This window comes from Podarcis vaucheri (genome assembly GCF_965113315.1).
Source record: "Podarcis vaucheri genome assembly, chromosome: 4".
NCBI classification, from domain to species: domain Eukaryota; kingdom Metazoa; phylum Chordata; class Lepidosauria; order Squamata; family Lacertidae; genus Podarcis; species Podarcis vaucheri.
This window is the reverse complement of record NC_138762.1, coordinates 97507475-97520315: the sequence shown is the minus strand read 5'-3', so window position 1 is coordinate 97520315 and position 12841 is coordinate 97507475. Positions and strand designations below refer to the sequence as shown.

General features: G+C 50.5%; 1 protein-coding gene across 2 annotated transcripts in view; it reads left to right on the top strand.

Annotated features, from left to right (window-relative positions):
• The window catches only part of DCT (dopachrome tautomerase), a 103238-nt gene that overhangs the window by 15312 nt on the left and 75085 nt on the right, over nt 1–12841 (top strand). The window contains exons 7-8 of one of the 2 annotated variants that reach the window (XR_014218610.1): nt 2355–2556; nt 3456–4316. Coding sequence is in view for 1 of the 2 variants with exons in the window: in XM_082218707.1 (XP_082074833.1) it covers nt 2355–2556; nt 3456–3637 (384 nt within the window). In the remaining variant the exon portion in view is untranslated. Of the gene's footprint in view, nt 1–2354; nt 2557–3455; nt 4828–12841 lie in introns of those variants that run through there. The other variant, XM_082218707.1, reaches the window with a different exon arrangement.

The following is a 12841-nucleotide window of genomic DNA, read 5'->3' as shown; positions in this document are numbered from 1 at the left end:
AGGGATCTAAATGTAATAAATAAAACTGATAAAAACAGAGAGAAAATGAAAACCCTCATCCCAGGACCAGCCCATTAGAGAATCTAGACGTAGTAATATTGATATATTATTAAATCCAACCTTGCAGTTCTTAAATATTGTTGTTGGCTTCCATATCGAGTGCACCTCCAAATCACTGTGCTAGCTGCACCGAAGTAACCTTCCACTGTGTGCAACTTGGGCAGTATGTATGGAGACCCTGGGCTGTCTAGACAAGATCTCCCTGATTCTTTCTTCTTCTTCCTTTCTTTGGTGATCACTCGTAGAGCAGAGTAAGATTGTCTCCCATAAACACGGTTTTAACAATAAGTCCGTAAGTGATTGTGGAGGCCAATTCTGGATCCACACGTCCTTCCACAGTGGGGACATTGATAATCCAGTCAGGGAAAAAGGGAGGCAGACTATGTTTAGGGCACCTTTTCTAGCTCCTCCCCCTTTTTGGGGTGAGCCGAGTGGATCCTAAAAAGGACCGCTCAGTCATGGATACAGCTGCTGAGCTGCTCAACTGCCTTGTTCCTTGAGTCAGAATGACTAAATCTGTATCCACCGCCCATGTGCCCGTTCATGACTAGGGGCTTCCAGATTTCACGATCCTGCCCCCGTTACCATTTGCCGATCACCGTGGGACTTTTGGGGTTTGGCTTTGGGTTGGGTTTTTGGAAGATGCCTGTGCTTGAATTTGTTCTATGTGTGTAGATCAGTGCATGCTGACCAGCGCACAGTCTTCGCAGTAAGGCTCTGTTCCAATGGCATGAGTAGTCACGATGACCAGTAGATTCTTATCTGCTGCAGCCTTCATCCACCTTCACAGCTGTTGTAACATACCGCTTGTTATTACCTCCCTGATGTGGTCCAAAGGAAAGCAGAGCAATATGTTTGACACTAGCTTGGCTGCAGGAGTTGCTGGAAAGAGGTGTACAAGGTCCAACCGTCTTAGGGACTCCACTCCAGATTTGTGTAGAGTTTATTCCTTAACCTTTTCTTTTCCCAAAGGTAAAGAGACCCCTGACCATTAGGTCCAGTCGTGACTGACTCTGGGGTTGCGGCGCTCATCTCGCTTTATTGGCCAAGCGAGCGGACGTACAGCTTATGGGTCATGTGGCCAGCATGACTAAGCCGCGAACCAGAGCAGCGCATGGAAACGCCATTTGCCTTCCTGCCGGAGTGGTACCTATTTATCTACTTGCACTTTGACGTGCTTTTGAACTGCTAGGTTGGCAGGAGCAGGGACCGAACAACGGGAGCTCACCCTGTCGTGGGGATTCGAACCGCCGACCTTCTGATCAGCAAGTCCTAGGCTCTGTGGTTTAACCCACAGCGCCACCCGCGTCCCTTTTCCCAAAGGTATCCTGTGAGATAACAAGATGGGCTACTTTTCGGGGTTGAAGAGCCCCATCTGCCCCTTACTTCCTTCTACAACACCTGCAGAAACCATATTTTTGACCATTGGACCCACTCTTAGTCTCATCTGCTCAATCCACTGCAGCCTCACTTTGCATGCAGCAGAAGTCCTTAACTCACCGAGGATTTGAGGCTCATTTGCTCCCCTTACCTACAGATCATGGCTTCATTTATCTGAAATTTGGATTATTTTAAATATTGAGTCTTGGTGTCACTTCAAAGCATGCCAGGAAGTAACAGCCAGCACTGCTGATTGCATTATGATAGGACTAGGAAATGTGTGGGCCTTCAAGTGTTGATAGACTCCGCCTCCCATCAAGAGCAGGCAACCTCCCATCCATCTGGTCTAGGGAACCACCCACTAACAGTGCGTCAGTCTTATCTGCCTTGAGCTTCAGTTTGTTGGCTCTCATCCGGTCTATTACTGAGGCATGACATCGGTCCAGCACATCCACTGCCTCACCTCACAGATATAAAAGAGAAACAGAGTTGTGTATCATCAGCGTATTGCTGTCAATGTACAGTGGTACCTTGGTTTACGAACTTAATCCGTTCTGGAAGTCCGTTCTCAAACTGAAACCGTTCTTAAACTGAGATGTGTTCCCTAATGAGGCCTCCTGCCTCCGATGCCCTTCCACCATTCGGCTTCCGTTCTTAGACCAAGGTAAAGTTCACAAACCTGGACACTACTTCCAGTTTTGCGGAGTTTCGTAAACCAAATAGTTCATAAATAGGGCTGTTCTTAACCGAGGCACCACTGTGCTCCAAAACTCCAGATGACCCCACTCAGTAGTTTCATATAGATGATAAACAGCACAGGGGATAAAATGAACATGGGCAAATTATTTGTTTTCATCATATTGGCCTGGGCATATCCCTGTGAGCTTAAGATCATATGTGAATTGGCTTCCCAGGTCCTCCATTCCTTTACGGACGCTATTTTTGATGAATGGATGAAACGATTTCGCCCATCTGGCAGTGCGTGGCCCGAAGAACTGGCTCCTATTGGCCACAACCGGAAGTTCAACATGGTGCCTTTCTTCCCTCCAGTGGCCAACGATGAACTGTTTCTACCTGCAGAACAACTTGGCTACAGCTATGCCATTGACTTGCCTGGTAACTAGATAGTTTTGTGAGTTATATAGTTTAGCTTGCAAGAGCTCAGCACTGCAGCATGTACCAGTTGTCGCAGTGTGGTACCACTCTGGGCTAAGGGCACAGTGTGGTAGCCTTTGCCAAACGGGTGCCCCTGGTTGTTTTGGCTTACAATCCCCACCGGTTTAATAGCATGGCTATTAAAAACAATGGAAGCATTGTCAATTATGGCAGTTGTCCAGGGATTTAGTGTAATGGTTAGAGTGTGGCTGTGGCTTTGTTCTTTGTTCTTTTTACAAAATTTATTTATTTGGTGTTGCATTCTAGTGGAGCTCTATACAGTGGTGCCTCGCAAGACGAAATTAATTCGTTCCGCAAGTTTTTTCTTCTTGCGAGTTTTTTCGTCTTGCGAGTTTTTTCGTCTTGCGAAGCACGGTTTCCCATAGGAATGCATTGAAAATCAATGAATGCGTTCCTATGGAGACCGTCCGGGGACAGGGGAATGGCCGCGTGCCTTCCCCTCTGTCCCCTCTTTTGAAGCAAGGGGCGGAGGGGAGAAGATCGCTTCTCCCCGTTGCCGCCCCTTGCTTCAAAAGAGGTCCGTGGACAGCGGGGAAGACGCGCTGCGCTTCCCCTCTGTCCCCGGAGCTTGCGGGGCAAGCTTCGTTTTGCGAAGCAAGCCTATAGGGAAATTCGTCTTGCGAAGCAACTCGCAAACGAAAAAACCTTTCGTCTTGTGAGTTTTTCGTCTCGCGAGGTGTTTGTCTTGCGGGGCACCACTATATAAGCAGGCTGGCTGAACCCTTCAGTTCAGTTCTGTTCTGGCCTGTGAATAAACAAGAGCTGTTTGAAGTATTGCTGTGTCGTCTGATATGTTCACCCACAACTTAACAATTGCCTTTGCTCTTCTGCCTTCACAGAATCGGCTGAAGAGGCCCGCGCTTGGGCTCTCATGGTTGGATCTACCATTGGAGGAGCTCTGATTGCTTTACTTGTTCTGGTCCTTCTGCTTGTCCTCTTCCAGCACCGGAGACACCGGAAAGGTTTTGAGCCGCTAATGAACGCAAGGTTTAGTGTGAAGAAATACAGCGACGAAGCCTAAGGGGGTGGGTGGGTACGAAGTGTTTTGCAATTGACTGCCCTTGAGAAGTCAGTTGGTCAACACATACCATTTGTTGCTTTAGCATCTTGACAGAGAACAACGCCCGGACAACTTATACTTTTACAACCAGTTCAACTAAGCCTCCATTCCTTTCTGATTTGAGGCTGTCATCTCGCACGTCAACACCCTTTGAAAGGACAGGTGCAGATCTTGATTCCTGCAACTCATCGGCTCTCACAGGATTTAAAGTGGGGTGCTCACATGTGCAGGAAGGAATCCTCCCCAGGTTGCCGAATCTCTGTGAAATTGATTTGTCCGCTCTTAGCCCAGAGTTACCTTGAGAGATTTCTCTTAGGTGTTATAGGTGGCTAGGTGCACAAATATAGAGGAGAAGAACTGATGTGTTGCACACATTCAAAATACAGTGGTACCTTGGTTCTCAAACGCCTTGGTACTCAAACAACTTGGAACCCAAACACTGCAAACCCAGAAGTAAGTGTTCTGGTTTGCAAACTTTTTTCGGAAGCTGAATATACTCCATTTTGAGTGTTACACTGAGGCCTGTCTGTTTTTGCTATTGATTTTGCGTTTTCGTTTTTGCGGCTTTATTGTTTTGTTTTTGTGACTATGTGGAACCCAGTTCAGCTACTGATTGATTGATTGTCTGCAAACAACTGCAGTACAATGTTTATTGCTTTCATTATATGGATTAATGGTCTTGTTAGGTAGTAAAATTCATGTTAAATCGCTGTTTTAGGGGCTGTTTTTAAAAATCTGGAATGGATTAATCCATTTTGCCTTACTTTCTATGGGAAAGCATGCCTTGGTTTTGGAACACTTTGGTTTTGGAACGGACTTCTGGAATGGATTAAGTTTCAGAACCAAGGTACCACTGTATGCCTTGTTATAGACAGGCAGTGCTGATATCCACATAGCCATCATATGGGTAACACCACTTTGATCTCCTAACTACTTAACTGTGAATGCTGTTCTAACATTTATTTAGCACAGTGTGCTAAGTGCTGTACAGAGCATGCCCACGGTGCTTAAAGAACACTTGCCAGGGGAGAACTGTTGTCGTTTGCTACCTTCCTATATTTTTAGTCAGCTCTGAGTGCTTATTACACTGTGCTTCGCATGTTTCACTGAAGTGTTCTGTATACATTAAATTCCTCATCTCTTTGTGTGCAGTAACATACTTTGATTCCTATTTGTATGTCTGCTCACTGGTGAAAAGGTGTTCACCAGTATCTGATAGTGCTAATTGCCTGTTGGAGAGCATGAGAAAAAAGTGGATTCAATGGGCCTCTCCCCTCTATCCTGCTTCCAAAAGTGATTATTATTTGTTTTTATCTCAGTTTTCCTCTAAGGACCTCAAGAATAATGCATGGCATTCCCTCTCTGCCCATTTTATTTGCACAACAACCCTTGGAGGTAGGTGAGGCTGAAAACCAGTGATTGGCCCAAGGTCCCCCAGTGAGCTAAACGGCTGAATAGGGATTTGAACCCAAGTCTCCCTTGTGCTAGTCAGATACTCTAAACACTGCACCACAAATAGTGGGTGCACTTTTTGGAAACAAATGTATAGGCCTGATTCAGAGCAGCTCCAGGACACAGAAGAACCTTGCTTCCAAGTGCAGCTAGTGATTGCTGGATTTTACATTGTTTTGTTTAACTGTTTACATAAATTCATTTTTTTAAAAAAAATGTGCTGAGATTTCTGTATTACATCCTTGGCTAATACACATTGCAGTAGCACTTTGGATCCCAGCGAAATGTGGCTATTCGACCTACAAATCATGGAGCTGTAAGTCTTACTTTCCCTCCTGTGTTTTGCTTGCTTCATTAAATAAAACGCAATCTTCAAAAAAATGCAAGAAGGAAGAGAAAACTTTGTTTTAGAAGGGATGGGAAACTGTTCTGCATGAAAGTGTGGGTTGCCCTCTTGTGGTTCGCTTGAGAACTACCTCTTCTGCTTGATCAGAATCAAAACCGAGGACCAAAGCTTTGGGAAAAAAGCATGATTAAACTGGCCACTTATGTTTTGAAGAAAAAGCAGCTGTGGCATCCTGACCTGAAACACGGTCTCAACCCAGGGCTCCATGTTGGAGGGCCTCTTCCAACAGAGGTGCACTCTAAGCTCTGTCCCAGCTCCTGCCAACCTAGCAGTTTGAAAGCATACCAGTGCAAGTAGATAAATAGGTACCGCTGCAGCGGGAAGCTAAATGGTGTTTTTGTGTACTCTGGTTTCCGTCACTGTGTCCCATTGTGCCAGAAGTGGTTTAGTCATGCTGGCCACATGACCCAGAAAGCTGTCTGTGGACAATTGCCGGCTCCCTTAGCCTGAAAGTGAGCTGAGTGCTGCACTCCATCGTCACCTTTGATGGGATTTAACCGTCCAGCGGTCCTTTACCTTTTTTACTCTAAGCTACAAGGGGGTGGTATCGAAAACAACCCTGCTACACAAGCCAGTCCCATGACAAACCTCTGGATGCACTGCGTCACGGCATCATCCCAGAGCCTCCCTTGCTTTTAGGCTGTGCACATGGAAAAGGGAACCAATTTGCTTCCGTGTACAGAACAGCCGATATTCATCCACAGTACTCAGATATCCCTGCCTGAAGCAGAGTGCAAACAGGTGCTCTGCATAGATGGGGCTACGACAACGCAAACTCTGCTGGACCGTGGTATGGTGTACTTTGTACGCAAGTGGGATTCCTACAAAGTTCATGCTCAAAACTGCTGCGGATCTCAAAGGGAGAGGTGTCTGTATGCTCTGCGTACGGCATGTGTGAATTTGTTCTGCCCAACTGTCAGGCTTTAGGGAATCAGATGCCTCTCACGGTGGTAGCCAAGAATCAGAGAAATGATAAAAGTTCTCACCAAGCAATTTATTCAATAATTCACAGAGAGCAATGAAGGAATGCAGCCTTCCCTAATAATGGCACCCAAGTAAAGTCCCATGCCCCTACGCCTCCCCATCAGACGTCACTCCTGTGTCGGCTAATCTGAGCTTTCTGCTTCTGAGCTCTCTGTTCTAATACCCTCAATGCCCACCTGGTTCTGGGAGAGGGGGGAGTCAGGAATGCTTTCCAAGGAAACTGAGTCTGTCAGCTGTTTCTCCCCTGGTGGTGCTTCTTCTTCCTACTGTTCCTCTTCCAATATTTCCCAGTTTCTCCCCTCTGCAGCCTCTGAACTATGCCCTTCTGCAAACCACTGTTCTAAATCAATACTGTCCTCCTGTTCTTGGGGAGGTTCAAGAAAAGGGAGGGGGCGGTCCACACCATTCCTCCTCAGTCCAGCCCTTGACACCAGCCCTATAGCTGGTACCACAAGGTTAAGAGCAGGGGTAGGAAACCTAAGGCCCGGGGGCCGGATGCGGCCCAATCGCCTTCTCAATCTGGCCTGTGGACGGTCTGGGAATCATTGTGTTTTTACATGAGTAGAATGTGTCCTTTTATTTAAAATGCATCTCTGGGTTATTTGTGGGGCATAGGAATTTGTTCATCCCCCGCCCCCAATATAGTCCAGCCCCCCACAAGGTCTGAGGGACAGTGGACAGGCCCATGGCTCAAAAAGGTTGCTGACCCCTGGTTAAGAGTGAGCTGAGGCCCATCCCAAAAATGCATGCCCACCAAGACTGAAGAAGAAGAAGAAGAAGAAGAGAAGAGTTTGGATTTGATATCCCGCCTTTCACTCCCTTTAAGGAGTCTCAAAGTGGCTAACATTTTCCTTTCCCTTCCTCCCCCACAACAAACACTCTGTGAGGTGAGTGGGGCTGAGAGACTTCAAAGAAGTGTGACTGGCCCAAGGTCACCCAGCAGCTGCATGTGGAGGAGCGGAGACGCGAACCCGGTTCCCCAGATTACGAGACTACCACTCTTAACCACTACACCAGTGTTTTTCAACGTTTTTTGGGCAAAGGCACACTTGTTTCATGAAAAAAAATCACGAGGCACACCACCACTATGTGCGGAGAGGGAGATGTCAGAGCCCCGCTGCTCTCTATGGGGAATCGGATGAGAGCGGACCGCCTGTCCGCTCTCATCCGATCCCATCCGATCTGATCCCCACCCAGGATGGATGGAAAATAGGGTGGACACAGTCCGGTGCCCGCCTAGTGGGCGAAAATTTGACTTTTTAAAAAATCTTTCGAATTTTTCAATTTTCCCCATGGCACACCAGGCAACATCTCGCGGCACACTAGTGTGCCGCGGAACAGTGGTTGAAAAACACTGCACTACACCACACTGGTGTAGAGGGGCTACAACTACAGGCATTTAAAAGGGGAGATGAGCGGTGTAGCAGCCACAATACTGTTTTCTTTTTTTAAAAAAACAACCACAGCATCAGTATAAGCATTTATCGCTTCTAGAAATACGCAAAAACTTCTGTTCCCAGAAGCTTGAATTTGGCAGTGCTGGCAGAAGGACACAGCCATTGTGAATGGCAGCCATTCGTAGTCCCATCCTCTGTGAATCTGCCTAAATAAGGCTTCAAAGTTATCCGTGTTCCATTGTTTAGCTATGTGCTGCCACCGTGTGAATAATTACTTCTTTTTGTTTGCCCAGAGTCTTCCAGCATTCAGCTTCACTCAGGAGTCTCAGGTTGTAGTATTATGAGAGAGGAAGGAAAGACTTCCCTCTCTTCTCTTTATCCACACCTCGAGTAATCTTACACACCTTTATTGTATATCCCCTTACTATCCTTTTCTCTAAACGAAAAAATCCCTGAATATTGTAACTTCTCCTGACTGGGGAATTGCTCCACCCTCTGGAACATTTTGGTTGTCGTTTTCAGAACCTTTTCCAGCTTTAAGGTGAAACGCCCTTAACACCATGAAGCAAACTGCCCTCATTTCTGTCTAATACTGTACTGGCAGCTGTCAACACCACCCCTGACTTGTGTCTTTTTAGGTTTATTATAGTTGTCAGAGCTGCCACCCAGTCCCAGCTCACATAGGACCAAGTCCGCCAGCGTTCACTTTATAAGAGTCTTTATTAAGTTACAGGTTTCATTTCCGAACTGCAGCGTGCAGCTCTACACCTTCTGCCCTAGGTCGGCGAAGACCCGTCTGAGTCCCCGCCTCTTGCACACCAGCTTAATACCCTAGCCTTGCTCCACCTCCTTCGCCTCTCCCTACGTCTCTGGGTCCTTCTGCCCCCCTGGGCCTCCTCCCTTCTACTCTCCTCTGACGCTGACCCCCCTGATCCTTCTGCCTCCTTGCGGCGGGCTTTAGGACCTGGCTCACTCTCCGGGCTGCTTACTGCTCCAGCTTCCGCTGCATTTGAACTTGGCGCGCGCGCCCAACTCTCTACTTTCCTCTTAACCGTTGCCTCGCTCTCTGAGGAGGGCGTGACCACCCCTGACTCGTGCCCTCCCTCCTGCTGACAGCCTCCGGAACCCGATGCCTGGCTACCTTCCTCCCTGCTGCTCTCAGTCTTGAGCGTGGGTCCCGACTTCCAGCTGCTGCCGCCCTCAGTTATGAGCGTGGGTCCCGACTTCCAGCTGCTGCTCTCTGAATCTCCTCTGTTCCCTTCCTCCTGGGGTGTCCCCCCGGATCCCCCCCTTGCTCTGCTCACTGGGGCTCCCTTTTGGGAGTCCTCTGACTCACTGCTTAGGCTTGGAGATCTCGGGTCGTCATCATCACTCATTTTCCCTTCGGATTCCTCCCCCTCGCTCTCTGCTTCCTCCCTTCTCTGCGTCTCTGCTCCTGAACCCCTGACATCCATCCCCCCCTCGAAGCCCCCCCTTCCCCCCTCCCCGCTTTCAGGTGTGGGTGCTGGGTGCTCCATCATCACGGGAGGGAATGCCGGATACAGTTCGCTCCCCGTGGTTGGCCGCCAACTGAAGACCTCCGAGTCTTCCTCCTCGCGGTCGCCGACGTTGACCTGTTCCGCTTCCATCTCTGTACCGCCGTGCTCGAACCCAAGGTCCTCCCCGAACACGTCCATGTCAGTCTCTGCGTCGGTCGCTCGACCTGGCATCTCCAGCCACTTCCGGCGCCATTGCTCCTCCGGTCGATCGTCCCACCAATACGAGGTGTCTGACGCCGAACCCGCCGGCGATCCTTCTGGTGAACGGGTGCTCAGTGCGGGTTCCCCGTCCGAGTCGAATCCATGGAACGTGCTGGAAGAAAGTGTGGGCGTGAACAGCCAGTCGTCGAAGAAGCTCGCTGGCATGGGTCTGTGTGGGAAAAGGGCATGAAACTCGTCCTTGAGCAGGGGTTCCTCCAAAGCGTAGTCTGGCACCCAGCTATTGGCGCTGGCCCGGGTGCCCTCTCTGGCTAGGAGGTATTCGACTCCCTCTTCTCCCCATCTGGAGTCCAAAATCTCCGTGACCTCGTTGATGGGGTCTTGCTGCGTCACCCCTCGCGTCTCCGTCCGCTCCCGGAACGGACTCGGTGCCGTCCCTGGCTCCTGGAATCTGTGAGGTGCCTTGTAGGGAGTGAGCACCGACCTGTGGAACACCGGATGCATTCTGGAACCCTCCGGCAGCGCCAGTCGGAAGGCTACCGGGTTGATCTGTGCTTCGACTTGGTACGGACCAATTTGCTTGTGCCCCAACTTCTTCTTGGCTAGTGACCTGGTCGGCACTGCGTGGGCTGCCAACCAGACCCAGTCTCCCACTTGGATCTCTTCGCCAACCCGCCTGTGCTTGTCAGCTTGCACCTTGTAGGCGTGCTTAGCTAGCTCCAGCTGCCGTCTGAGTTGATCGTGTACCGCCTGCAACTCTGACGCGAACGCGTCCGCCGTCTGTGGTTCTCCGTCCCCCACTCTCTCCCGTCCCGGGAAGGTTCTGGGATTCCTCCCATTGTTGGCGAAGAACGGCGTCACCCCTGTGGACACGTGCTTCGTGTTGTTGTAAGCGAACTCGGCGAGCGGCAGGTAATCCACCCAGGTCGCAGGTTGTTGATTGGCATAGCATCTCAGGTACTGCTGCATGATGGCATTGACCCTCTCTGCTTGCCCGTTGGTCTGCGGGTGTCTTGCTGATGCCAGATCGACCTTGACATTTAGAAAACTCATCAGCTTCTGCCAGAAATTCGAGACGAACTGGCGCCCGCGGTCGGACAGGATAGACCGCGGCAGACCATGCACTTTGAACACGTGATCTATGAACAGTTTGGCGGTTTGTTCCGCCGTGGCCACCTTCGCACACGGAATGAAATGTGCCATCTTGGTGAACAAGTCCACCACCACTAGTACAGCTGTCTTGCCTCTCGAGCTGGGTAGATCCGTAACAAAGTCCAGGGCCACTCTCTCCCACGGTTCAAACGGCGTTTGCAGCGGTTCCAGCAGTCCCGCCGGTGGTTTGTGCACCGGTTTGGCCCTCTGGCAGGTGTCGCACCTCGCAACGTAGTCCGCGACTTCCCCTCTCAGTTTGGGCCACCAAAAGTCCCTTGCGACTAATTCCACCGTTTTTTCCGTGCCAAAGTGCCCGGCCGTGGGTGCGTCGTGCAGCTGCTGCAGTACCCTGGCGCGAAGTTCGTCTCCCGGCACGTAGATGGCCCCTTTACGTAAGAGCAAGCCGTCTCGTATCTGGAACTCGTCGCCCTTCGCCGTGCCCTTGTGCACCTCTGCCATCTTCGCCCGCGCGAAGGAGTCGTCCTGCAACGCCCGCCGCACCGCATCCAGGTCTACTGTGGCTGAAGCGCACGCCCACGCTGTTGGCGTGAAGATGTGCATGGCTGCCGCTGGCTTCGCCTCTTCGAGGTATTGCGGTTTGCGGGACAGTGCATCCGCCATGACGTTGGTGTCGCCTGGGACGTACTCTATTCGGAAATTGAAGTCAGCAAAGAACTCCGCCCAACGTATCTGCCTCTGGTTCAGGAACTGAGCCGTGCGCCAGTGCTCCAGATTCTTGTGATCCGTGCAGACCTGCACCGTGTGCTTGGCGCCGATCAGGAAGTGCCTCCACGCCTTGAAAGCTGCATGAATGGCCAGCAACTCCCTGTCCCAGATGGTGTAGTTCTGCTCCGACTTGCTGAGCTTTCTGGAGTAGAACGCTCCCGGCCTCCAGACCCCCTGTGGGTCCCTTTGCAGCAGGACAGCTCCCACTGCTCTATCGGACGCGTCTGTCTCTACCCGCATCGGTTTGCTGGGGTCGATATGCAGCAGTTGCTCTTCCGACGCGAAGAGACGCTTGAGTGCCTGAAAGGACTGCTCCGCCTGCTCCGTCCAGATGAATTTCTTTTTCTTGGAGCTTAGCGTGTCCGTAATGGCCGCCGTCTGCATCGCGAACCCCTTGATAAACTTGCGATAGAAGTTGGCGAAGCCGACAAACCGCTGGACCTCCTTCCGATTGCGCGGGCTCTTCCAATCCAACACCGCACGAACCTTGGCGCTGTCCATGGCTAGCCCCTTGTCCGACAACTTGTAACCCAAGAAATCCACCTCCGTCGTGTCGAACTGGCACTTCTCCAGTTTGGCGTACAGTCTATGCTGCTGCAGCCTCTTCAGCACCTCCCGAACATCTTGGTCATGGGCTTGCTGCGAGTCGGAGAATATCAGGATGTCATCCAGAAAGCAGACGCACTTCTTGTAAAGGAGTCCCGCCAACACATGATGCATGAAAGCTTGGAAACAGTGAGAACCGTTTTGCAATCCAAACGGCATCACTCTGTATTCGTAGGTGCCCAGAGGCGTGAACATGGCTGTCTTCCACTCATCGCCCTCCCTCATGCGGATGAGATTGTACGCACCTCGCAGGTCCAACTTGGTGAACACGCGTCCCTTGCGCACCGTCGCTAGCAGGTCGTCAATCCTGGGCATGGGGAAATCAGAAGGCTTGGTCATCTTGTTTAAGAGGCGAAAATCCACCACCAGTCTTTTCTGGGGCGTGTCCTTCTTCTTCACGAAGAAAACAGGACTGCCCCCTACTGCCCTGGACTCCCGGATGAAACCGCGCTGCAAATTGTGATCTATGAACTGTTTGAGTTCCTGTAATTCGTCCTCAGACATGGAATACAGCTTCCCTTTCGGCAGCGTCGCCCCTGGTAGGAGGTCAATCTTGCAGTCATATTGCCTGTGCGGTGGTAGCTTGTCAGCCTCTTTCTCGCAGAAGACCTCCAAAAAGTCCGCGTATTTGTGGGGGACTGCTTGCAACGTTCCCAACTGCAGTTGTGATTCCTCCTCCTCTCCCTCCTGTCTGGGCAGGATGCAGTGTTCTGCGCAATAAGAGGAGCCGAAGATCAGCTGTCTC